We start from the raw sequence: 27174 nt of genomic DNA on the forward strand, positions 1-27174 counted from the left end.
TGGGGCTGTGCACGGGGTGTGGCAGCTGTGCACATGGCCATGGGGAAGGGGTATGAGTGCAAGTGAGACACTCGCCGAGACAGAGCTATGGGTTAGAGCCATCGAGGCGGCTCAACAGGGACTGACCCTTGATTTCCAATCTGGAGCACCTCCCACCGCACTAGGATCCTCCCTATTACTCACATGGGAAAGCTGTGGCTGGGAAAGGGAAAGACTTGCCTGAAGTCACATGGCGGCATAGTCAGGCTGGGAACCCAGGGCTCCTGACAGTGGGGCAGCCTGGGGTGGGAGGGAACTACACCGGCCAGTCCCTTCCAAAGACCCAGCAGGCATCTGGATGTGGGGGCTGCTCTCCCCTGGCTCCCAACCCCGCAGAAAGGTTCCTGCTGGTGCCACAGGCCAGGCACCCACGTGCTGGCGGAAAGGACAAGGGGTGGGGCCGGTGGCGGGAACAATGTTCCCCCGGAGACGTGTACAAGCAGCCCCGGCAGGCTCTGCGAGCTGCCCGCAGGTGCACCTGTGCCATGCAGATGTCTGCCCCCTGCGCTGCCTTACCTGAACATCTCTGTCACTTCCCCCTTGGCCAGTGCCACCAGGACAGGAAAACCGATGCAGGCGGGGACCAGGTACAGAAGGGCAGGCTGTGAGAGAACAGAGCTGGTGACCAACTGCTGGGCAGCGCACCTGCTCGGGGCCATGCCCATCACTCCAACCCTCTCCAGGGTGTGACTGACGGACAATGACTGCCCAGGTTCCCAGAGCAAGTCAATGGGTGCCTGGGCCCACACCTGGGGCTCCTGACTCCCTGAGCAGGGCTGCTCCTCCCTGGGAGGGAATGCAAGGAACCCAAACAAAGTCAAGCATGCAGGGCTTTAAGGGTACCCCGGAGTCTGGCTGGCAGTATCCTAATCACTTGGGACATCAGGTTCAAACAAGCAACCTCCTGGGTCAGTCCTATTCCCAGAGATTCTGCTTCCCTAGTCTAGGGGTGGAAGTTTGCATCTTTAACGAACGCTCCAGGAGATGCTGTTAGATGCCGTTACAATAAGACGACCTAGGCAGTCTGACTCTAGAGCTTGAGCGGAGCCTCCTGGTGAAGCTGGGTTTGGAGGACAAGATGGCGCACCTGCTGCGTCCACTACCCTGAGCTCAGCCTCCTGAGGAGCACTTCCGTCCATCTCTATATCCCCTGTGACCATTCTCCTTGTTCACACGAGGAAGGCTGCTGCTTTGGGAGGACAGGGGACAGCGCAGGCCTCAGGTATCTAAATGGTCAACTGGGGACTGGATCTCAGGCATATCGGACTCTAAAGCTATTCCTTTCCCTGCAGCATCTGAAAGCTGGACATTACTGTTCAACCCTCCATGACCCCCAATGCTCCCAGTGGCCTCAAGTCCCCATGAGATGTAACCCTGCTTCCTTCTTGCCCTACTCTGGCCACAATGACCTTGTTTTGGTCCTCCTTGTCACCTCTAGCCACAGGACCTCTGCACGTGCAGTTTCTGCTGCTTGTCATGCTCTTCCCATCTCTGCCTAGACTCCTCCTCCTTCGGGCCTCTGCTCTGCTGTCACTTCTGTAGGGAAGCCTTCCCTGGCAGGGAGCCAGGCCCTCTTGCTGCCTATTCTCAGGGCCCCCCGCCATCCCCTGCAGCATTCGCCGGCAATCTGGAGCGGGACATCGCTCTGCCATTATGGACTTCAGTCTCTCTGCTCTAGGCTGTGAACTTCATGAGGGCAGGGTCCACGGCTGTCTTGGTCACTGCTCTATTCCTGGCATTCCGAAGAGGACCTGGTAAATACTAAGCAAATGGCTTCTTCATGGGTGCTCACAAAATTAAGAGGGTGTCTGGGAGATGACTGGAGTAAGGGTGAGGAGACCTCACTCCTAAGGCGAGTGAAGTCAGAGAACAGGGCTCCAGAGCTCACCAAGCCTGACCTTCCGACCATTTCTTGGCACCTGCCACGTGTGGCCTGTGAACCATACCACTTCATACATACTACCCTTGAAGCTAAAAACACAATCTGAGTTCTACAGATGATGCTACTGAGGTTTAGATAGGGGGAAAGGCGTCGCCCAAAGTCACACGAGGTGCGTAAAAGTGGCTGAGCTTCTCCCACTGTATCAGGTATTTGCTATGAGTTAGGCTTTGGGTAAGTCAGGCTTTAGGTCTTTTGGAGGGCGACAGAAATGACAATGACAAAAGTCTACACCAAACATGTGAGAGACAGTCAAAGGAGTACTCAGAGGGAAATTTATAACATAACTCTAGGTGCATTTATTAGAAAAAGACTTGAAATAATCTCAGCTTTCAAGTTAAGAAGCCAGAAAAAGAATGACACCAGAAAGTATAAAGAAAATAATGACGGCAAAAGCAGAGATTGATGAAACAGAACAGAAATGAAACAAATATAAACTTGTTAGAATTTAATTTCTCAAAAGGCCTCCTCATACCCGCTTTACAGACGAAGAGACTGAGGATCAGAAGAGGGAAAGGACTGTCCTCCTCCACACAGCTGGCCAGGATGTGGGTCTTGGTGCGTCCGTCTCTAAGTCTTCAAGACCAGACCAGGCAAAGTAGAGGGCTTCCCGAGGCGGGTGGGGGGGAAGGATGGTACACGTTTAGCTCCCCCAAGGCCTGCCTTGAAAGCCAGGAGCCACTGAAGGGCTGCTGTGGGAGGCAGCGAGGTTGCTATTATCAGAGAACTACAAGTTCTTTTCTTTCCTCTCAAGGCACCAGGGGACCTCTCCAAAGTCAGTGCTGTGGAGAGGCTGGGACGTACAGCTTGGGACAGCAAGCTGGGCATCAGGGTTCCTGGCTTTCCACCCAGCCTTGGCTTGGCTGTGTGACCCCAACTAAACTGCTTCCCCCTCTCTGTACAATGAGGACACCCGATCATCTTGAAGGGCCTTTCTAGAAGACTGCCAGACCCCTGGCTTGGAGTGGGGTTTTTAAAAAAAGATTTATTTATTTCTTTGAGAAAGAAATAGAGAGAGAGTGAGAGAGCGCATGTGAGTACAAGTGCATGGAGAGGGGCAGGAGGAGAGGGAGAGAGAGTCTTAAGCAGACTCCGCGTTGAGCGCGGAACCCGATGCGGGGCTCGATCTCACGACCCTAAGATCACGACCTGAGACAAAACCGAGAGTAGGACACTTAACTGACTGTGCCACCCAGGTGCCCCTGGAGTGGGTTTTTGATAGAGGCTCCATGAGTTGAAGATCACATAACCAGTGGTGACTTCCACCTATGGAATTGCTGGCACTGGGACTGCCTGTTCTTGGAAAGGAAGAGGGTCCTCAAGGAACAGGTTCCCCTTGTGTCCTGCATCCTCTTTCCAAGATTTCCAGGGAGACGCCCAAGTGGATGATGGGACAATGGCTGGGCTGCTGCTGGGGAGTAGCACAGGCTTGGGGCCAAGGGTCAGGAGTCCAGGGCTCCAGCTGGGGCCTACCTCAACTTGCTGCTTGACCCAGGAAGACTCCTTTTCTCTCTGGACTACAGTGTCCCCACACAGAGGACCACTTCCCCAGCCAGTGTGGGATCCTCGGAGTCTAGCCCAGGCAGAAGCCAAGGCTGCCACCTGGTGGCCTCTGGGGGAATGGCTCTCAGATTGGAACATAACGGGGCTAGGAGCAGAGACTTCCCAGAGGCCTCTAAGCTAGTCCCCCAAGCCAGGTCCAATCACTCTCGGTGACCTCCTTGTCAAGTGTCACTCTTGGCCGACACAGCTCCCAAGGCCATCTGGAGTAGAAATGAATGAGAGGTGGTTCCTCACCGGTTCTTGGTTTTTCCACCTATAGGCTAGGGGACCGCGGACCTTGGACGTTCTGTAGAATGACAATACTACTATCTACTTCATAAGTATCATAGATACTGTAGGGACTAAGTGAGTTAACGAGCAAAAGAGTTTAGTGTGCCCTGGGGAGGGGGTAGGGGGAGGCCAGGGGGAGTGGAGGATGGAGGGGACAGTGACAACAATGACAGCTAATACCACCTGGGCCAGGCAAAATTCTGAGCACTCTCCTTATACTAACTCATTTCATTCTCAAAAAGCTCCAAGCTGGCTACTATTAACTTATCCCAATTTTTTTTTTTAATTAATCACTGAGGGAAATCAAGCATAACTTCAAAAATCTGCCCAGAGCCCTGCAGTGAACAGATGGAGGAGCGTGGACTTCCTCCCACCTGCGTCCCCTTAGCCTTCATTCCACCCAGCCTTTCCCACTGCCAGGGGTTCAGAGCCCGGGCTTGGATGCCAGGTGACACAGGTTTGGATCCTGGCTCTACCACCCACTGGCCGTGTGGCACCTGACCTCCAGTCCCCTCATCTGCTCACGAGGACCCACATGAAGAACTCAGCAGAGCCTGGCACACGGGAAGTGCCCTGACTTCCAGTAGAGAGTAATCCTGTCTGCTGGCTGTCCCCTCCTGGTCTTACCCTCTTCAGGCCACAGTGACAACTCTCAGCCTTCATCCCACCGATTCGCTCTGTGGCAGCTCAGTACCCACCTTGGTGGGAGGAGGAGGCAGAGGCTGGCCTGCTTGGGGAGTCAGAGGAGAGGGCCCCTGACACCTTATCGCTCATCTGGTAAGGTGGGCACTGGGCTGAAACACCCAACGCCCACCCCAGTACTGTTCTTCCCTTTTTTTTTTAAATTTTTTTATTGTTATGTTAATCCCCATACATTACATCATTAGTTTTAGATATAGTGTTCCATGATTCATTATTTGTGCATAACACCCAGTGCTCCATGCAGAACGTGCCCTCCTCAATACCCATCACCAGGCTAACCCATCCTCCCACCCCCCTCCCCTCTAGAACCCTCAGTTTGTTTTTCAGAGTCCATCGTCTCTCATGGTTCTTCTCACCCCAGTACTGTTCTTTCTGCCCCACTACAGAGGCTCAGAAGCCACAGCCCTTCTTTCCTAGGCTCCCTGCAGTGGGGGCCATGTGACACTGATCTGGCCCCTGAGATGTGAGCAGCAATCTGCCAAGAGGGTTGTGGGAAAGGTTTTGCCTTCCTGACGAAGGCAACAAGCACGGACTGTGCTACTTGGAGCACCTGGTGGCATTCTGCGACAGCCATAGGTGAAAGGCCAAGGATCACAGACATGCCCACTCCGACACTGCTGGGGAGCACCTACCTCTGGATTGCTTGGGTATGTGACAAATAAGCCCTATGTATGGAAGTCCCCGCTACCCGCAGTGGGAGCACTCCCCATACACGGAGTATAGTCCCACTCACCTGGGCATGCTTGAAGATGTGCATGATGAAGATGGTGAGGCCCAGGCCGAAGATGTAGGCTGCGAAGCTGGTGTAGAAGTAGGTGTGGGTGTTCTTCTTTAAGCTTCAGGAAGGTGTGGGGAGAAAGAGGAGGGGGGTTAGTTGCAGGCATGGGAGCAGCACCATCTCTTCTGAGGGGGGAGCTGGGGAAGACCCGGGAGGCTGTGTGGGATGGCTGAGAGGCTGGCACTGGGCGTGCATTCTGGTACTGTCCCAGCTATAGGTCTTTGGACAATTCACTTTCCTTCCTTAGGCCTCTCAGTTTATTCATCTGCAAAATGGGAAAACCACGATCCATCTGCTCAGTGGTTGTGAATATCAAGTGCCATAACCAGAACAATGGTTTTAAGACTTTAGCCAGCATAAAAATCACCTAGAAAACTTGCAAAAAACCCCCCAAAACAAAAAATAAGACTTCCAGGTCCAATTCCCGGGGAGTCTGATTGACTAGGTCTGGGGCAAAGTCCAGGCATCTGCATTTTGAGGAACCACCCAGGTGAATCTGATCTGGGTGAGTCATGCTTTGGGCGACACTGATGCAGAAGCTGCAAAGCTGACTTACTCCTCTTCAGTGCAGTGGACGTGACAGTTCCGTGACCTGCTGACTACGTGGATAAAGTGCCAGTGGCTTCCTGGAGGCGAGCCATCCGAGAGCAGCCTCAGGACTGAATCACACTGCCGTGACAGGACTTCCCTTTGCGACCTCAGCTCCATGCCCTCTGCGTGTCCCCAGCACCCAGAACAGTGCCCAGCGCCATCTGTGGACCGAAGGAGTACTCGCGACCCTCCTTCCCCCTGCTGCGCCTGCCGCTGAGCGGGAGCTGCGAGTGCACTGGGGGCCCTGCTGCTGCGGGCTGGGGGTGAAGCTGACCGCTGTGGGCATGCTGCACGGATTCTGGAACCAGCTCTGAAAGGCGGGCCGATCCTGCCCACCTGCTTCTGAGGGTGCCGGCAGCCAAACGTGAATCTGTGTCGCTAGCAAGTGGTTCAGGGACGCTCATGGGGTTCTTCGTGTCAGCTCTTAACAGCCAGGAGTACAGCCGGCTGGCACAGACCTGCCTCTACTTACAGACTGACCAGGTCCCTCCCAAAGGCTGTCTGGAAGCCCGTGGAAGTGAGGTCTGAGTGGCACTATACAAACACCCCACATGTGTGTGAACAGGGGCAAGTCTCACAGGCAAACTTGAGTCACGGACACTGGTACAGTTTCTTGTTACCACTGTCAACACTATTACTGCTTTTCCGATTATTGGGCACAAGGAGATTAAGAAAAGTTCACAAAGGGGCACCTGAGTGGCTCAGTTGGTTGGGCGACTGCGTTCAGCTCAGGTCATGATCCTGGAGTCCCGGGATCGAGTCCCGCATCGGGCTCCCTGCTCAGCAGGGAGTCTGCTTCTCCCTGACCCTGCCCCCTCTCATGTGCTCTCTCTCTCTCTCATTCTTGCTCTCTCAAATGAATAAATAAATAAAATCTTTAAAAAAAAAAAAGTTCACAAACCACCTTGAAATTCAGTGCACTTACTGCGAACCTTCCACTGGGAAGACAGCGCCACCTTCTGGTGGCACGCTCAGCTGCGCTAACAGTGCAACCTTTTCTGTTGGAAGTGGTGGCTCGAGCTGGCCCCCTTCCCTCCCTGTGCTCACGTTCCACAGTGGACTGCACAAGTCTGAGTGAGGGGAGCGCGGGGAGCAGCCAGAGCAGCTGGGACACAGTGACCTGAGCCTGGGCTGATAATGCACGATGACGACTGGACTGCAGCTGGGTCTCCCTGTGGCCCTGTGCTCAGCGCTCCCTCCAGGTTTTCTTGGTAATGCCGAGGTCGGAGCTCTTGTTTACCACAAAGTGAAGAATGAAAAACCTTAGCCCAGAAAGGTCAGATCACTTGCCAAGGTCACGCAGTGAGAAAGCACTATGAGTACCACTAGGACCTTCTGGGTTTAAATCTCTTGGGAGTGTGATCCCTTTTTCCTTTTGGCCACAGGGTCTTTGAACACTCAGAACTTCAAAGTGCAGATAAATCAGAATTGCACTGGCTGCTGCAGAGGTGGAGGGTCTGATCGCAGGTCACCTCCTCCGGGCTCCTGAAAGCCACCAAGGAACCCCTGGAGTAGCCTGCCCAGGGAAGGCTCCTCACTCATGGAGCTTGAGGGCTAGAGTTTCCAAGTAGCTTACCTGATGTCAAACCGTAGCAGCAAGGCAATGAAGATCCCTGTGGGCAGAGAGCCAGGGTTAGACGGTGCCAGGGAAGCCCGCACCTCAGGAAGGCCTGGGGACGGAGTCCCCTGCCTGGGATGGGGAGGGGCGGGGTAGTGAACTAACATGCAACCTGGTGTTCCCAGTCTTGGAGCAATCACTGGAGGCCAACACTGCCAACTACCAGCAGAAATCCCGTCTCTCTAGCATCAGGCCTCCCAGAACAATGAGAAGCTCCCAGGAGTTTGCTTTGGTCTGGGACCACACTGACCTGGCACCTCATAGCACCATACTGTGTCACACTGGGCCCAGTGTGTCTAAGTACCAGGCACTGTAGGACAACAGGGATCAAAATCACTGCACCCACAGAGCTCAACCAAGGCGAAAGCAGGCAGACATGCTGATCAAACAGGAACAAAACTCAATATAAGATCCTAACTGTGAAAGGGTGCTTTCTGTGTCATGGGAAGGTATATCCCAGGATATGCCAGGCTAGGGGGAGTGGAGGGGAAGAGGAAGAAGGGCTTCTTTAGGAAGTGACACTTGCCAGGCAGAGGGAACAGCGCATGCAAAGGTCCTGAGGGAAGAGGGTCTTGGGTGTGGCCTGGGTCAAGGAGCCGGGAAGGTTGCAGCCCAGAGCAGGAGATGAAGGGGATGGACCAGCCATGCAGGGCCGTGGGGCACAAGGAGGAACTGGGTCTCTACCCTAAGTAAGGGAACACAACCTAAACAGATTCTGAAAACTACCCGTGTGGCAATTGCTTGGTTAGAGGGAGGCGTAGGACCAAGCAGACCATCAGGAGGCTCTGCAGGAGCGCAGTAGAGGATGATTAACTCTGTCCACCCACTGCACTCCTACTAGCACTTCAAATCCCAGCCCAGACACCCCAAAAGCCCAAGACTCCCCGAGACACAGCCAGGCCAGCCTCTGCATGTTGCTCACACACCACAACCATCTGTGTCTGTCTCCCTCACTGGTCTCTGGGCTCAGACAGGGCAAGGGCTGAATCTCATTTAGCTGATCAGAAGCACTGACTGGCAGCACAGGGCTAATTTTATCTTATTATTTATTTATTTCTAAAGATTCCATCCTTAAGCAATCTGCACACCCAATGTGGAGCTTGAACCTACAACCCTGAGATCAAGAGTCGCATACTCCACTGATGAGCCAGCCAGGCGCCTCAATATATGACTGATTTTAAATCGGGAAAGGAGTTAGTCCTCCCCAAAGACCTTGAGACTGTGTGGGAGTAGGGATTGGGTGGGTGAGAGAGAAGACAAATGCTGCCTTTCTGGAAACAAAGCTGGGAACTCAGCATCCCCCTGGTGGCCGAATTCTACAACTGTTCTCCAACTCATCCAGGGCTCAGGGCTCTGCTAAGAGCTTTCACCGCTAATCATGCATCTGGTCCTCTGAACAATGGTCTGCAGCAGCCTATTCTTTGAGGAGTATCACTGGGGCGCTCCGAGGGCGCGATGGACTTTCAACTACTGAAATTGTTTAAAGACTTAGATACATAGGTACATGCTGGGGTGTCCCGTGCATGCCCCAAGCCCAGAACTATGACCGCCAAGGTTACCGGGGAAGTGTGGGGGGTGGGGGGAGCCTGGGGCAGCCCATGCCCTGCACAGTGAGCTGGTTGCTTGTTGGGACTCGATTTCTTCGGTCTGATGGAGCTGCGTCTCCCCGCCTCACAGCACTGCAAGTTATGGAAAGTCTCGGGTTCAAGGCCATACCCCCATGTGCCTGGGAACTGGAGCCTCAGTTACTCATCTGTAAAAGGGAAATACCCTTTACCTCACTGGGCTGCTAGGAGCAGCAAAGTGACAACGTGGGAGAAGCAGCCAGCACGGTGGCGGGCACCCAGCAGGCACCTGACCCGTGGCGGCTGGGGTGATCACCATCCTCTTACTGTCATTATTGTTATGGCCCATTTCTGACAGGGAAGGCTTTTTCTGCAGACGGAAGACCTGGGCTGGGGCCTGGCCTTGGCCTTTACCAGTGCGTGAAGTTGTAAAAGTCCCTTCACTTCTGAGCCTCAGTTTCCTCGCTGGTAAAAGAGAAAACCTTTTGCCACATGAAATCAAAGTGTCACAACGGAAGTGCCTGTACCATCCCAGGATATTAGAACTGCCATCATTTCTTAGAGTGGAAAATAGGTTGGCTTTTCATTTGTTCCACACTTCTTCTTTCAAGCAAGCATCAGGGGTGCTTCTCATCCTTGGACTCTGAGCCCCTGGACTACAGGGACAAGTGTGCCCTCTGGATACCTGTCACCAGGCCCAGATCTGCAGATACACACCTCCGAGGCTCAGCCCCGGCAGTGACCCACAGAGCAGCAGTCTGGTTTTGCTCTGAGGCTTTGGCCCGGCAGTTTAGGCTGCTGGTGCCCCAAGGCCAGGCAAGGCTGTGGGCCCCCAGGGCTGTGTGCCCAGAGCCCAGGTGCACTGACTAGCACCCACATGCAGACGGTTCTGAGGTCCGCTCACGTGGACGAGCAGGTGTGCACCCCACGTCCCTTTGCCGAGAGTACAGGCGTGCACACACACAGCCATGTTCTCCCTGGGACCGGGGGAGGAGGACCACGGGGATTCTAGCAGTTCGGGCATACTGGTACTACTCGTAAACACTGGCAAGGGGCAGGGACGCGTGCGAAGGCTCACGAGATACGCTTCTCACAGAATGTATTTCAGTCTGTCACAGACACCTTATTTCGCTGTTCTGGAGTAATGTCTGTTCAGTCAGACCAGAAGCTCTGTGAGGATGGTCTTGCTCACTGCTGTCTCCCCCGCTGCCCAGCTCAGGGCCTGGCACATGACTGTGCTCGACCCTGGGCTGACCCAGGGCTGGGTGTCTGGAATTGCCTGGCCTCTCCCTTCCCCGTTCCCAGTGGCGAGGCTGCATCACAGTACTCGTCCTCCTCCTCCTCTCAGGACCCTCCACCACTTGCACTGTGGCCCCCACCCCAGCCCACTCACCCGGAATGACGATATCTCCAAGTCCCAGCATGGCAAAGTTGTCCGCTTCGAGGCCCTTCTCCAGTAGGTCCTGGGGAAACACCACTGTGGGGGGAGACAGGGATGCAAGGCATTGGTGAGAGGCAGGTTCAGATGGCCTCCCAGCCCCCTACCTCTGTTGCATGAAAGTCACACACCTGCACACAAAGGCGGGGGGAGAGCAGGGAGGCACGAGGATGGTGACAGGTTGAAGGGCAAAGTCTCCATCTGGAACCACAGCGGGTTAGAGGGGGAAGAATCTAGGATCATCTAGATCAAAGGTTGCTGGCCCTTACTGAGCTAGGACTCACACAGCACACCATTTCAGTGCTCTCTGGTAGCTATGGAACCCTCTGGTGAAGTGGAATTGACCCGAAAGCCACATGGATGAAAGAGACCAAAGAGCCCACGCAGTGCTGACATCTAATAGGCTTTCCGTCTCACTACAGCAGGGTGGGGGCAGGTGGTGGCCCTTGCTCTGCAGCAGGGGTAGCCTGGGCTGGAGGCCCTTCTTGGATGTGCCGAAGGAAAAAAGGCCACACTCCTACAAACTCCTTACTTGAAGCCCCTCACTCAAAAATCATGCTGACCAACTTGTTTAGATAAACACAGATGGAAAGAAATGCCTCCTCTGTGTCTAGTTATGGCAAGAGGTGACCGTAACTGGATCTCATCCATAGCGCCTTGTTTTTTTTCTTTTTGATTATTTATTTGAGAGAGCGAGCGAGCGAGAATACAAGCGGGGGGGGAGGGGGGGGAGAGGGGCAGAGGAAGAGGGAGAAGCAGGCTCCCTTCCCGCTGAGCAGGAAGCCTGATGCGGGACTTGATCCCAGGACCCTGAGATCATGACCTGAGCTGAAGGCAGACGCTTAACCGACTGAGTCACCCAGGAGCTCCTCCATAGCGCCTTATAAGCAGAAGGGCAGTTAGGTGTGGGCTTCAAAGTGAAACTGCACGGGTCTGAATCTTGGCTCTGCTCTGTGACTTTGTACAGGTTACTTAGCTGCTCTGTGCCTTAGTTTTCTCACCTGTGAATGGGTATAACAGAACTGACCCCATAGAGTTGTGGTGAGAATCAGATGATTTGCACATTGTTAACTGTCACCCCATGCCTTCTTTACTAACCCAGTTCTGACTTTGGGTGGGGCAGCTTTCCCAGGGAATGGATCAAGTGGCACAAGGCTGGGACAATCTGGACAACCCTGGTCCCTGAATTCCTGAATTCCCTTCCAGTTAGGGGTGGCCACATGACCCAGCTCTGGCCAATGCTATGTAAGCAGAGGTACACTGGGGGTTCTAGGTGAGCTTATGCCTCCCTAATGAACACACAGATGCCCTTCCCCACCCACTTCTTCCCACCCCGAATGCATAGTCACAGTGATTTACAGTTCTCAGCATTCGATCTTCCCAATCCTAGTACCATTCAATTCTGAGAGGTGGATGTGAAAACCAGGGCCCAGAGAGGTGAATGAAGTCTCTTGCCTAAGGCCACCCAACCAGCTAGTGTCAGATCTGGGATACCAGTCCAGGCAGCCTGACAGGGCTCTGCTATCCTGCCTGAGCTCTACGCCTAGCAGTGGAGGGTGATGGGCCTTCTCCCCACACCAGAACCCAAGTATGATCATGTCATTGACTTCTTCAGAGCCTTCCAGTGGCTCATTCACTGCCCACTGGGCAGTCCAGGCTTCCTGGCATGATACTCTTGGCTTCCCAAATCTGGCCTCTTTTCTGCTGCTCCCCTAAACTCAGCCACGTTCCCTCCCTGATTCTCTGCTACCAGGGCCCTCTGTGCATTTCCCTGCCTCTGCCCTTTACCGAAGCCCTGCTCTCTCTTTCAAAGGCCCACCCTGCCCCTGCTTCCTCGGTAAACACGTGTTCATCCTGCAGGAAAGCTTTCCTGGCACCCTGGCTGGCCCCATCTGTCATGGCGCATGGGGAACAGCTGCTGCTCTAACCGGCCTAGCATCTGTTCTGTTGCAGAGCTGCCTTGCTTTACACCCTTGGTTCCGGGGGGCTGCCAACTCAAATACTCTGTTCCCAGACACTGGGGAGGGCAGCGCCCCAGGCCTGTCCATCGTGATCCTCTGTCTCCCCAGCAGGAGGGCCTGGCTCATGGGCCCACTGGTGACGGTCAGTAAGGCGCTGCCGAGGCGCTCTGCCACGGGCCTGCTACAGAGATGACAACACTTCTGTGCTGCTTACTGATGCCCACATGCCGGCCACTGGATTTTCTCTTCTTTACCAACAACGGGTAGCTACATGGAAGAACAAAACCTGAGCCGTGTGAGGGGCGTGGGACAGACCGTGCCAGCTAAAGGCACCCAGTGAGCGGCTTCGGGCCTCAGTGTGGAGTCCCCGTTCCTGGAGAGCCCCCACGTGCCCCGCCGCAGGCTGTGTTAGACGCCCGCCTCCGTGCCTGCTCCCCTCTGGCTCATCCCGTGTCACACTACACTGGGCCCAAGCGGCAGGACACCAGGGCCTGGGCAGAGGCTGACTGCACGTGAACACAGCCAGATGAATCTATCAAGGAGGGGAAGGAAACCAGGCTGGAGACATGGACGGCCTGGAGGAGGAAGAGATGTGTGGGGAAGAGCCAAGGGAGAGGGACCAACCAAAAGAGGGACCACGAGGGGGGAAAGGGCCATGAGGTAGAAGCGGAGGGGCTCCCCACGGTGGATGTGGTCACTTACATTTTATTGGTGCCTCAAAGGACTTGGCCACTGTCACCATCACATTGGTGCCAAATACCTAGGAGGAGAAGACAGGAGTCTGGAGGGAGGTGAGGGCCAGGTGGGAAAGGAACACTGTCCTAGGAACTCCTTTTCTTTCCTATTTTTTTTTTTTTTAAGACTTATTTATTTATTTTAGAGACAGAGAGAATGTGGGGATGGGCAGAGGGAGAGAAAGAGAAAGAAACTCCAGCAGACTCCTCTCTGAGCTTGGAGCCTGATGCAGGGCTCGATCTCAAGGCCCTGAGATCATGACCTGAGCAGAAACTAAGAGTCAGACAGTTAACTGACTGAGCCACCCTGGTGCCCTGTCCTAGGGACTCCTGATGCAATGTTGCCTGAGATCCACAGGGACAGGGGCAGGGAGTGAGGAGGTGCTCCAGAGCAGATGTGAAGCTGAGATTAGGTGGCTACTGATACTGGTCATATGGACACCTCATGGTGCTCCTGGTTCTGGGCAATAAACAGGGCAATTTGAAGGAGCTGGAAGAGGGCCTCTGATGGCCCAGGTCAGGTGTTCTGTTTGTTCAGGGCTCTGCCCCTCCTAGGACATAAAGTCCTCTAGCACCACCCACTTAAGGGGCAAAGAGGCTGCCCGAGGCCAGGGAAAGGTGCCTAAGTCAGGCTGACCTTGGTCCCTCAGTGACGGCTGTCGGGAGTGAGCATGGCACGTCCCTCCGCCCAGGGTTGGTGCGTGCCAGAGCGTGCTGCCAACAGCAGCCTCTGTCCTTAGACTGGTGCCCTCGCTGGGCCCATTCATCAGCATTACCACCCCTGCCTGAACTTCTCGGAGTCTCAACTTGCTTGCTGGGAAGACACAGGAAAGGAATAGCTCTGCCGGGACCACCGGGAGGAAGAAGTGAGGTGGCTGGAAGGCCTGGGGCACAGGGTGGGCTCTAAGCCATTTGGGGAATCTGCTCTCTCATTTGTTTCACAGATGAGGGCAAGTGGGCCCAGAGAGGACCTGCTCTGGGGTCTCAACCTCCAGGCCAGATGACTGCCACGAGACAGGGACAGAGGAGGCAAGGCCCCCTTAAAAAAAAAAAAAAAAAAAAAAAAAAAAGATTATTTATTTATTTGAGAAAGGTAGAGAGAGCACAGAGGGAGAAGCAGACTCCTCGATAAACAGGGAGCCCGATAGAGGGCTGGATCCCAGGACCCCAGGATCACAACCTGAGCCGAAGGCAGATGCTTAACCAACTTAGGCACCCAGGCGCCTGCCAAGGGGCCCTTCGGGTCCCAGCCCGACTCACCCAGAAGACATCGTAGATGAAGAGCCCGCCTAGCAGGATGCAGCCGGTGCTGACGTTGTTTAAGTGCAGGAGCTCCACCCCGTTAAGGGAGAAGGCCAGGCCAAAGAGATTGTTGGCAATCCAGTGCTGGGGGAAGGTGGGAGTGAGATGGGCTGTCTGGCCACCCTGCCCCGCGCCCCCCCTCCCATGCTCCCCTCATCCTGCCCCAGGCCCTGGCTCCTTACCTTCCTCAGCAGGTACCAGATGCCAACGATGCTGCTCAGGCCCAGGCATACCAGGTCCTTGGCGTCAAACTCATAATTGATGATCTCTGGGCAGAGAGGCCGGGTAAGTCCACTCCCCGGGGCGGGGCTGCCCCTCCCACCTGTCAGCCCCTGGACGGAGGAGGGCATGGCTGTGGGCACTGTCAGAGCCTCCCCAGCAACCCCCCTCCCCCGATTTCCTAGAGGAGGGACTGGAGGCCCAGAGAGAACAAAGGCCTGGCACAGGGTCAGTGGGAGGTGGTCCGTGGTGTTGGAAGCACAGACTCTGCATTTGTAGCCAGGTGACCTTGGGGGAGGCAGTTCCCTCTCTGAGCTTCAGTCTCTTCCTCTGTAAAAAGGGGACTGCAGCACCTCCCCGATAGGGCTGCTCTGGGGAGCAAGTGAGATGGTCCTCACAAAGCACTCAGCACAGTGCCTGGCCCACAGTGGGTGCTCAGTCAATGGCAGCTGCTACTGGGCCCAGGTCTTTAGCCAGCTCCCAGTCCATTCAGGAATCTTCCTACTTTGCCATCAACAGAAACCAGGAAGGTTGCTGGCAGCCCTACATCACCAGCAAAGGAGGAAGAGGAAGAGGAAGAAGGTAAGAGCTGGAGGCCTGGAGAAAAAGCAGGAGGGAGTCCCTGCATGCTCCTGAGGGGGGCCCTGTGGTAGACACTCCTCTTAGCCATTCTCCCATCACTTCCAAGTTTCCTAGTGAGGAAGCCCAGGAAGGTGGTGGGGCTTGCCCAAGGTTACAGAGCATAGCCATTTCTCTCAGGTTCCAGGGTGGAACAGCCTGCTGGTTGGCCGCAATTTTTGTTCTCTCCTTTGTGGTAACAGCACCCTGGGGAATTTTTTTTTGGTTTTAATTCAAATTAGTTAACATATAGTATAGTATTGGTTTCAGGAAGCACCTTGGTGATTTTTAAATTGGACATGAAGCCAATCAGCTCATGGCCACATTTTCTGGCTTGCCCTGTAGCTAAACGGGCCCATGATATGGTAACAGTACACCATCCTGGGCCTAAAAGGCCACCCGGGTGGCAGAGCACCAGAGAGATGGAGCCTTGGACCCTAAAGACTCTGTGGTGCAAGCTTAGCCTTTTTTATCTTTTTTAAATTCAACAATTATCTCTTGGGCACAGACGCACTCGAGATGCAAAAAGGAATGACTTTAAGTCACCATTCTCTAGGAATAAGGCAGAATATGGCAGGCACCCGTGAGAGAGAGAGTGACATTCACACGCTCAGGCTTTTATGCAAGAAATACTTTTCATTTGGTCGAGCCACCGCCAACCCTGTTAGAGCACTAGAACTCATATCCGAACGAACTCCCAAAGCCCAGGATTTCCCCAAGGTGACAGTTTTCATTTTTTTTTTTTTTTTAAAGAACCCCCTTTCTAAGTCTTAGGAGAGTCATCACATTAAAAACAGGTATGATACAAGGAGCTACGCCAGCCCACGTTAGTGAGTGCTACTGCGAGCCAGGCCGTGTGCTGAGTGCGCCCCTCATCGCTGACTCCCAGTCCTAACAACACGCCTATGAGGGAGGTACTAGATGTATCATTTTCATTTTACAGATGAAACAAAATCGAAAACACCCAAGGCTCGGAGAGGTAAAGGCATTCACCCAGAGTCTCCCTTGTAGGCAGTGGCAGAGCGGGGGTGGGAACCCAGGCAATGTGATTCCAGAGCCCACCTTTTCCATCCCTTGCTCTACTGGAGAGCCCCTATATTGGAGACAAAGGGGAACAGAGGTGAGGGATCCCCAAGGCAAGGGAAAGCGGGCAGCACTGACCTTCCTTGTTCTCCCCAGAGCCCTGCGTGAAGAGCAGCTGGTACTGTCGATTTGGGAAGTTGGCTGGAAAAAACTTATTCATGAAGGGGCTGGAAGGAAAGACAAAGCAGGTCGGCACACAGGGCCCCCATGGGCAATCGCAGCCCCAACACCATCCCAGAAGCACCCATTCACAGCTCTTTCTTCCCAGCACTGTCATAGCTGCCCTGATGGGGAGGACTTATCAGCCCTATTTCCCAGATGGAAACAGAGGCCCCCAGACTAAGTGACTGCCCAGGGTTGACTCCCCATCTGAGCTGAGACTCAAACATAGGTCTCTGGAATCCTACTGCTTCTGCACTGCCTCTTGGTTATTGCCCAAGAAACACAAAGCAGGGCCAGAGTTCCATGTAAAATGCAGTTTTAGAACAAGAACTGATGCCAAACCTGGTCCGTGCACGGTCTCTATGAGAGTCCCTGGTTGAGAAGGCGTATTCCTCGACTCTCTTCCAGACCTATCAAGTCAGATGACCTGACGGTTACTGCCTACCCCCTAACTCCATGACTTGTCAGGCCTGGGTTTTTTATAAAACCCAAGTCAGCTGGACTCAATCAGCTAGATGAATCACAGCCCCAGGGTGGAGTGGGGAGGAGCACCTCACATTCACTCTTTCCATGAGGCCTCTGTTGCTCAGGATGGGCTCAGCCTCATCTTTGGAAAAATGGTCTCTGATCACCCAGCATACTCTATGCTTTGGCCAGGCAGGGAACAGAAACTTTCTTTTCTGGATCACCTTCAGAAAAAGATGTGCACATTAGGGCCTCCTGGCCCAGCCTGGCCCTTGGGGCAGCTCAGCCCAGAAGACTAAGTGGCCATATCCCAGCTGTGTGGCTCTGGGTGAGTCACTTCAGTGGCTCGTCTCCTCAGCTGTATGTGGGGATAACAATACCACGTGTCTCAAACGGTTGCTGTGAAGATATGCGAGAAGGCAGGAGAGAGGCTTAGCCCAACTCTGGACCCACAACAGGGATGTAAGAACTCTGAGCTTCCTTCAGCGTTGGCACCTGTCCAGAGCCTGACCTCAAAAGCATCTGGCAACACTGGATCAGACTGACAATGACTGATGAGGTGAGCAAATCCAGAATGGTGCTCCCAAACAGAGGCAGGCCAAGGAGTACCCAGGGCACAGCAGTAAAGGCAGGGAAAGGGAGCTCCCTTTCTAAGACCCTGGGGGTTGGAGAAAGAAGATGTGGAGTTAAGAACTATTTCAGGGTCTGATTCCCCACTTGTCAAACAGCTTCCCTGTCTGCAGGGCTGTGGCACGAATGAGAGAGCTTTGTGAACACAAGTGTGGCGGGCACAAGGATGGAACTGGGAGTGGGCTTCCACAGGAGGGCTCTGAAGAAGTGGGGGGCAGAAGTTGGGACAGATGAGGCTGGAAGCTACTTTCAGCTCAGTCTGCTGAATCACTTTTGGGAGAGCCTGAAGCCAGAGTGTGTGGGCAGAGGCAGAGAAAAGGCCCAAGGAGCGAAGCCCTTCACTGTAGGCTGGCCTCTTCCTCAGGAGCTTGATGCTTAGCTTCTGAACCAGCAGAGCGCAGTGGCTCAGGGCACGGACTGGAGCCAGACTTCCTGGATTCAAATCCTGACTCTGCCACTGATTAGCTGTGTGATCTTGGGAAAGTTACTTAACTGTTCTGTGCAACTGTTTCCTCATTTGGAACACTACAATAGTTATCTTTCTCTTAGTTACTAAGAGGATTCAATGAATGCTTGGCAGCCCAGCCTGTAAGCTTAACTGCCGCCTTGACTTCAAGTAAGAAGTCTCCAGACTGATGACTTGGTTATCCCGAGCAAAGAAGGGCTGCTGGATAACAGAGGGCAAGAGTCAAGCAACCTGGCTGGTGAGCCTGAACTTGAGAGTGGGGGTCCTGTCTCATCACCTTCACCCCACCCACGGCAGGCCTGGTGCCTGGGAGGCAGCTGGTAAATGCTTGCTGAATGCCTCTGAATGCAAACTTCTGTAGCAGAGATTCTTTCCGGCCCTCGATGGCTCACATCAAACCTAAAGGTCACTGCTTCCTGCTGGGAAACCACATCCTGGTGCCCTTCTCCCCTGGAGTAGAAAGCAAGGGTCGATAAAACTGACCTTTTCTTCCTGGGGTGGCAGATTTTGGCTTTATGGGCCCTTTTCCCTCTAAAGGTCAGCTGGATGGGGTGTGAGCTCAGAGATGATAAAAATAAGCTGAGGTTCCCTTGGCAGGAAGGGTTCTGGCATGGGCTTGTAAGTCTTGGTGGCTGACAAGGTGAAGGCAGGTGGCAGGCTGGGGGATAGGGGCAGGCGTGGAAGGATCCACAAGAATCCCCACCTGGGGCTGACTCGGCTCAGGGCTGGGCTCTTCCAGCCCTAAAGCAGGTCTGTCCCCCCAGTCCTCTGGGGATCGTCGCAGGACTGCTGAGAGGGGGTGGCCAGCCCACTCCCTACAATCTGTTTCTCCTCCACTCTCGCCAACTGGGAAGAATATGGGCCGGGAAGTGAGACAGACCTGGGCTCAAAACCCCCTCTGCCCCTACCAGCTGTGAATCCTAGTGGTCACACAACCACTCAGAGCCTCACCTTCCCTGAATCCCACCTTCAGACCCTCTGGTTTGGATCCTGACGGAGGTCTGACTCTAAGTTTGTGGATATAAACAGCTCATGGAAATTCTGACTACACTGTAGACTTTCTTTGAAAAAGTATTTCAGAAAACTCAGTTTGACTGAAGGAGAAAAATAAATTTAATTTTTGGCTCAGCTTTCTAAATAACGTGATTAAATTATGCCTTCCTTTTTGCTAAAATTATGTGCATCTGATTCAGTTCTTTTCCACGTAAATTTGTCAAAGCAATTTCTCTCATCCCTCCATTTTTGGTCCATATAAAATTTTTCACAGGACAGTTCTGACACTGTGTGGTGAGCATCCCTCCGGCCCATGGTCATCAATTGTGTTTATGAGGTCTGATTTTCCCAGGTCAAATATTGTGTTCTTATTTTATCAAGAAAATGGTTCTTCTGCTAAGTTTTAGTCACCAATATATTTCACCATGTGCAGTTTCAGTTGCTGTTGGTTCTATTTTTGTCAATAATTTTTACCAGTCAAAATTATGAATTAGTTAAAAGACAGACAAAACACACTGGGTTCTCTGAGGTGGTGGTTGGGCCACTGGGAGGCCTAGGAATCTCAAGACTCTCACAGGTGCAGGGGTGGGATGGATGAGAATTAGGGGGATCCTAATCAGCACAGGGAAGGAGGGATTCCAGTGCCTGGAGGCGACTACCCCCCAATCCCACCCCACCCCACCCCAGATCGATCAGATAGAGAGCTCTGCCCTTTGAGGCTGGGTCTGCCACCATTTTGCTAGGTCCCAGGCTCTCAGGTAGGTTCTCTGCGCCTTCATTTTTTAGGATAGGGGACTGGACTAAAATTCTTGTAAGATGGCCAGAACAAGATTTTATGGGTAAAGGGCAGGTATAGTTGAAGTCAACACTGAACTCAGTCAAAAGACCAGAATTCCAGTCCCAGCTGTGTGACCATGGACCAGAAGCACAACTCATGGTGCACTTGGCACTGTGCTCTAGCCATGTTATAGCCGTGGTTCACTTGATCCTTCCCACGCCCCAGTGAGGAGGTGCTCGTGGTGTCTCCGTTTTCTAGAAACTGACGCTCAGAGGGCTTGAGAAGCTTACACAAATTATAGAGCTGGCCGAGCCAGGCTTGGTCCCAGGGCCAACTGTCTCTTGAACCCACACTCTTGAGTACCACACTGTCCTGCCAGCGTGCCTACAGGAACAAGGCCAAACTCACCCGGCTTTCGATGCCTTTTGTGAGCAGACCCGGCACTTCCTCCCCAGCTTTCTCTCTGACTACTGCAGAAAGATCCCGACTGTGCCTTCACTAGCTCCTAGCTTCCCTCTCTCCTTCGCGCCTCTTTCAGGTTTCCCACCCTTCAAAGCTGACTGTAAGCTGTGTTCCGTCCTTCTGGGAACCTCCCTGGTCTGCTGGCCACCTCATGGTCAGTGGTTCTCAACGACACTGTACCACCTCAAGGGGCCAGATGGAAACACCGGGGACGCTTCTGTAGTCACAAGCTAGGGGTGGACTGGGGACACAACTCCCATTTAGTAAGCAGGGCTAGGGAATGCCAAACGTTTACAATGCATGGAGAACTGGCCTGTCCATGATGCTAACAGCAGCAGCCCCTGAGGTCCCCGGCCTGGTCCTGCATCCCCACTGAACAGACACAAGCACGTGGCGGTCTGAGCAGGGTGGCAGTGGGAAGATGGCTCTGGGGCCACTCAGATCCGGGTTTGAATCTTGGCTCTGCTGCTTATCTATTGTGGGATCCTAGCAAATTTCTTAATCTCTTTGAGCTTCAGTTTCCAAAGATAAGAGAAGTTTAAAAGCAAAAGCTAACCTCATAAAGTTACCTGGCAGGTTAGCACAGGAAGTCATAGTAACAATGACAGTTAACAGTTACTGGACACATTAAATGCCAGATACTGGGCTAAAAGCTTTCCCATGACCCCTAAGGAAGGTTCGATTATTTTCCTCCACATTCAGCTGAGGAAATTGAGGCCAGAAAGATTAAGTAACTGCCCAAAGTCACAGGGCTATTAAGTAGCAGAGTCTGGATTCAAATTCAGGTAATCAAATTCCAGAGGCTGCACTCCTAAGTTCTCACTATACGGCCTCTCTCTCATTAGGAAATAAGATCACGTGTGAGGAGCTGGGCTTAGCGCCTGGTGCAGGGCAGCCTACGACACCTGGCAAGTGGTGCTGGTATTACCCATCTCAGCACCGTGACAAGTGACATCACGTTACCGTTCACAAATAACTTTCCCAACAACTGTGGTGGTGGGAAACACCCACTGGATACTCTTATCAGTCCTTGTAAGGAAACTGTGTCCCACAGAGGTTATCGTTCTTACTCTAGGTCATCCACGGTGTACCCCAGGGGAAAGCTGCCCTCGGGTTTTACAGCCAGGATTCAAACCTGGCTCTGAATGACGCCAAAGGTCATGTTCTCATCCAGGACCCTGTACTGGCTCCTGAGAAAGCTGCTTCAAATGCTGCAGAGATGCCTTCTGACCTGATGGTGTGGGACAGGGCCAGGATCCCCAACACGAAGAAATACATGGACAGCAAGAGGTTGATGTACTCCTGGGAGAATATCTGAGGCAGAAATAAAAAAAGAAACAGGAATCAGGGTTGCCAGTGGCTATGAGGAAACCAGAATCCCCGGTTCTCTTCTGGAGGGTGGTCTCACCCCTCTGGAACTTGGGAACGGTGGCAGGAAGAATCTAGACAGTGCTAGGGGCCTTCTAGCTTCTGTGGCTACAGAAAAAAAGGGAGGACCCCCAGGCCCCCAGGTGCACACCCAAAGGAGGCTGTATCTTTGTGCCCGGTGGCTCCATCAGCTGGAGACAGGCAGTATGATGTCTGTGCTCACAGGGCTGGCATGGAAACACAGGGGAGGACAGTGCTGAGTGCAGCGCCCCGAGGGAGCCCTCTGAACCTCAGAATGCACTCTTCCACGTTTCCTTCTCCCTGCCCCCAAATCTAGGGGGCCCCCTATGGTGGCCACCAAGGCCCCAAGCACGCTACTTCTAAGTCGCTTGTGCCTTGTTCCATCGTCTACACGACGCTCTTCTGGAGGACTCTTCCCATGGTGACGGCTGGAAGCTGTGACAGCAGGCCCTGCCTTCTGCTTCTTGGTGCGTCAGGTGAAACTGGGAAATGTTCTCTTTCATGGTACTCCAAAGCCACCTGTCACTGCTGTGAATTCTGGACTCTGGGGAAGGCTCTGCCATCTCCCTCCGCATTTAACCTCTCCTGAGTTTGTTTTCCTGAGGGTCTCCGGCTGGGAGGGGATGATGTGCTGTGGTATGGGGCACAGGGGCACTGGGCACTCTCAAGGAGGCTGTTACAGAATCTGTTTAAACGCCTGTCTGCCCGCGTGGCTCCCCTGCTTAACGCCGCGCTTTCACAAGCTCCAGGCCCACACCCTCACCTGGGCCTCAGCCCCTGCAGACCTTCTCAGCTGTGGCTCACAACACGCTGGGGCCACACTGGCCTTTCTGCGGGGCCCTACCTGTACCACAGCCCCGCCACGCACAGGTGGCCTGTGCACACGCTCTTCTGCCCGGGACATTCTCCTCTCCTCAGCTAGGCCATCCTTCTTTCTTCAACCCTCAGCTCAGAGCAGCTCTCCTTGATACAACCACCCCTTGTTAATCCAGCTCACGGGTACTGACTGCCTACTACGTGCACGGCATCGTGTGAACCACCGAGGATACAGCAAGGAATAAGGCATAAAAGTCCCTGCCCTCATGGAGTTCATGCGCCAGTGAGGTAGACAGAATCTCAAAGGAAACAGATATGCAATATATTGTCAAGTGGTGATGGATGCTCAGAAGCAAAGCAAAGCAGGGCAAGGAGACAGAGAGAAGAGAGGAGAGCTGCTCTTTTAGACAGATGGCCAGTGAAAGCCTCCCAATGGGAAGATACTCACCTCGTTCAGGTATAGAACCTAAACGAAGTAAGGGAGCCACTGTGAGGGTATTCGAGGGGGAGAGCATTGGAGGCAGATGGAAGGGTGAGTGCAAAGGTCCTGAGGTGGGTATGTTGCTTACGTGTGTGGGGAACAGTCAGGGCCTGTGAGTCTAGAGCTGAGAGAGTAACGGGATGGTGTCAGGAGATGAAGCTGGGAAGGTTAAGAGGCAGGGAGACCCTATAGTGCCATGAGAAAAACTGGATTCCTCTGTGTGAGCCAGGTCGGTATTGGAGGCTGAGGGCAGGGCTGTGACGTGACTGGATGGCCCGAGAAGTTCCCTGCGCTGCTGTGTAGAAGACAGACTGCACAGGGTGAGGGGGGAAGCAGACAGCCCCGTGAGGAGGGTAGTGCAGAGTCTGGCAGATAGAGGACAGTGCCTCAGCTGGAAGACAGGAAGAGCAGGGAGGACGGCTCCCGGGGTTTGCGGCCGGCTGGGTAGTGAGGTAGATGGAGGTGCTGCTGTCGGAGGTGGGGGCGGGGCAGGAGTAGAGGTCCATGCTAGCTGGGGGGGGGAGGGGCTCTTCTGTGCTTTCCTGGTGCTACACATTACCTCTGCGGCACTTCCCAGGGCTGTAACTTCACATTTATCGATGTGACTGACTGGTGTCCATCTCCACCAATTAACAAGAAACTCCTTGAGGGCAGGGATGGTCAGTCGTTTTTCTCACTCTGGGCCTTGTACACAGCAGGCACTCAGTAAATGTTCGTAGAATGAATGGATGAGCAAAGCAGTGACCTAGAACGTGACTACCGTAAGAAAAAGCCCCATGAACATATTCCATAGGCAGTGGGCCATGTTTTATGAAGATGTGGTATACCCCCTCAGGAGTGTTCCTTCCACGTGGGCCCTTGGGAAAATCTCTCTGGCTACAACTTATAGCCACCAGTTGGCTTGACTGTGTGGCCTATGAACTGTGCACCAAGTCTCAAGTCTGACTTTCTTTGTGCTTTAGCTGCTAGAAATTCAGAGCCACACCAGTATTAGACTCACTCTGACAAGAGTACATGTCTTTCAAGTGTAGAGCCTGAGTTCAGGGTATGGTCCTCACCTAAGGCTTCATTTTATCCTATTTTAATTTTCTTTTTACCCAAATTTCTTCCTTTACTTCTTTTACTTATGCTGCTGATTGCTTTGAGGCAGCGTATAATTTTTTTTTTTTTAAGATTTTATTTATTTATGTGACAGAGACACAGCGAGAGAGGAAACACAAGCAGGGGGAGTGGGAGAGGGAGAAGCGGGCTTCCCGCGGAGCTGGGAGCCCGATGCGGGGCTCGATCCCAGGACCCTGGGATCATGACCTGAGCCGAAGGCAGACGCTTAACGACTGAGCCACCCAGGCGCCCCAGAGGCAGCGTATAATTTTTATTTATACGCTGCCTCAAAGCAGTTTTAAATGAGGTGGGATAAGGTAAATTTTATGATGTTGAGAAATGTCCCACCCGGAGGGGAGAGGAGGAAAGGGGCTGAGGGATACTGCCATTTGGCAAACCAATTAACAAGCCGTCAGCCTGGAGTTTGGGAGGAATCTGTTGGCTGTGTTGTCCAGGCAGTCGCTTCTCAAAAATCTCAGTGTGAACCCTCTAGAGACATGGGCAAGAGGTATGCTATGTCCTCTGGCGCAAGGCAGGCTGGGGCTTACCCGCCTGGAGAGGGGGACAGGCTGCGCATCCGCGACTTAAAGAAAAATGCTCATACCCTCCACTGCCAGAAATTTCTTTCTGAGCGAACCCAGCTGAAGGAAAGAATCCTAAGTACTAAAAATGTTAGAAGGTCTTGAGGCAAGGGCCTGGGTATATATCACTGGCACTCAGCACAGCAGAGACCTGAGAAATACCTGCCAAAAGTCAAGTTGGAGGCAATGGGCTAGATGTACAGACAGCCTCAGAGAGACCTCAAAAGTACAGGGGAGAGAAAAAGCAAACAGAGGGAGATGTACTGCACAGCTCTATTTATGGAAGCTGGACTCTCAATAGACACAGATATACTGACACCATACGTTTTATAAGGAGACACACATCTGAAGACAAAGCAAACGCATCAGAGCAGGTGCTTCTTGTGGAGAGGGAAATGAAGGTGGGAAATGGAGGCGGGCACTAGGGGTGAAGGGGGAGCCTGGCAGGGACTGATGATGGTGTGCTATGAACCAAAGCATGGAATAAATTCAACTCTTCACCCAAGGTCCAGGGGAAAAAAAAAATCAGTGAATACCTAATGTTGTTTGATGCACTCTTATTTGTAAGAGTAAAAACTGAGATGACGTTTTCTGTTTAAAGTGAGGGGGATGCTGGAGGTGAGCTGTGGTGAATCTGGCCTGGGCGGGGGGGGGAGGCATTCTGAAACCATTAAGAAAAAAAAAAGTGTAGTTCTGATCCAACAACGAGGGGGCGACGGGAGAGGAAACGGATGTAAAAATTCCGTTGCTGACTCCCTCACAGACTGATAAAGATAAGGAATTTTGATGCTACTCAATGCTGGTGAGAGTACGGGGAGCCAGCACACCCGAACTCTCGGGGGAAATGTAAATGCGTGCCATCTTGTGTGGGGATTTGGTACTACCTGTTCAACTTACAAATGCAGACGTGATGGGACTGGGTCCTCCTACTGCAGAAATACTTGAAAATACGTGCCCAGTGTTCACAGCAGCACCGCTGCGGTGTCCCAGCACTAGACATCCCTCAGGGGCGCAGCCGTAAGACAGAGCCACAGGGAGGTGTTAAGAAGAGTAAGGCAGATGTGACTGTGTTGATAATAAAAAGATCTCTACAGTAAAAATCCTGTATCTCATACGTATATTTGTTTTTATATTTTAACAAAAATGTATATCTATGCGTAAGATTCACAAGAAACTATACTGGGGAGAAGATTATGGCTCATTTACACCTTCCCGTAGACTGAAAACATTTTTTTCGCCATCTACCTCTGTTTGTAACATGCGAATTAAAAGTCGTCCTTGAGGGCTTTTCAGTGACCAGGGAAAAAGCGCTTGTGAGGCACGACTGCGAAAACAGAAGACACCACACTAAGCTAGGGTAGGGTGATGATTAGGTGGAAAGCATGCTTATTAAAAGCCTGAAAGGAGACATGCCCAAACGTTAATAGGGATTGTTACCTCTGTGTATTTTTCCCCCACTCTTTAAGTTTTCTGCATATCTTACTTTCATAATCAGAAAATAGTACGTGTTATATTAAAAAAAAAAAAAAGAAAAGCCTCAGAAGAGTTTGCAGTAACATGAGAGAATGCTTATGATGTTATTCATGGGGAGTGAAAGCGGCAGCTACAAAACTGAGTACGCCACGTGGCCACAGCTACGGAGAAACCATGCACCGGGAAAACAGCGCAAGGACACACCTCCAAAGGGAATCTGTGATTGTCTCTGGTAGTGGGGTTTTGGATGACTGCTGTTTTCCCCTTTTTACTTTTCTGTGTTTTCCACGTTTTCAACACTGAGCCCGTGTAACTTTTATTGGGAAAATAAACCTCGGTAAATTAAAAAAAAAAAAAAAAAAGGCAATTAGTATGGTAGAGGTGCATCGGAGACCCAAGCTATACCCCGTCCCAGCATAAACAGTACAATGCAACCAAAATGGTATCATGAAAAAAAAAAACCCAAAAAAGCCACGCGGAGAAAAGAAATAATGACTATGGGAAAGAGTCCTGAATGCCATCGGTGGTTATCTCTGTGTAGTCGGTCTAGAGGTGAATTATTAGGACTTTTTTTTCCCCTTGTTCTTTATTTTCTACAAATGAACATGCATATCTCCTTTGATGGGAAAAACAAAACAAAACAAAATAAAGTTATTTAAACCAAATGACACAACAGGTGGCAAAGGACTTACTTTGAAAAAGAGATAGAGCCCCAAAAGCGTGCAGCTGGCGATGATGGGGAACCGGGCGGCGTCCCGGCTGGTGATAGTCTCGGGCATGTCTGAGGCATTCTAGAGCAGACAAGAAAGGTGCCTGTGAGTACGGGGTGCAGTTCTGGCCTCTGGGGCCCGGAGCTCATTCATCTCCCCCTCCACCACTTCCCGACCCCAGGCTTTGGCAATGCGGTTCCCTCTGCCCACGCTGGGGCAAGATGCTCCACCCCACTGTTTTGCCACT

The 27174-nt window shown here is 52.7% G+C and overlaps 1 protein-coding gene across 13 annotated transcripts in view; it reads right to left on the bottom strand.

The window, feature by feature from the left end:
- The window catches only part of HM13 (histocompatibility minor 13), a 39642-nt gene that overhangs the window by 2684 nt on the left and 9784 nt on the right, over positions 1-27174 (bottom strand). For 4 of the 13 annotated variants that reach the window (XR_004926460.2, XM_078057065.1, XM_036121816.2 and 1 more), the window contains exons 2-12: positions 26910-27008; positions 26422-26550; positions 21608-21690; positions 16499-16587; positions 14683-14822; positions 14459-14584; positions 13167-13224; positions 10459-10542; positions 7459-7495; positions 5247-5349; positions 556-641 (exon numbers count right to left, since the gene is read on the bottom strand). Coding sequence is in view for 11 of the 13 variants with exons in the window: in XM_078057065.1 (XP_077913191.1) it covers positions 556-641; positions 5247-5349; positions 7459-7495; positions 10459-10542; positions 13167-13224; positions 14459-14584; positions 14683-14822; positions 16499-16587; positions 21608-21690; positions 26422-26550; positions 26910-27008 (1034 nt within the window). In the remaining 2 variants the exon portion in view is untranslated. Of the gene's footprint in view, positions 1-555; positions 642-2411; positions 2585-5246; positions 5350-7458; positions 7496-10458; positions 10543-13166; positions 13225-14458; positions 14585-14682; positions 14823-16498; positions 16588-21511; positions 21691-23621; positions 23819-26421; positions 26551-26909; positions 27009-27174 lie in introns of those variants that run through there. The other 9 variants (XR_004926461.2, XM_036121818.2, XM_036121820.2 and 6 more) reach the window with 7 other exon arrangements.

The sequence above is a fragment of the Halichoerus grypus genome, chromosome 10 (assembly GCF_964656455.1).
Source record: "Halichoerus grypus chromosome 10, mHalGry1.hap1.1, whole genome shotgun sequence".
Classification (NCBI taxonomy): domain Eukaryota; kingdom Metazoa; phylum Chordata; class Mammalia; order Carnivora; family Phocidae; genus Halichoerus; species Halichoerus grypus.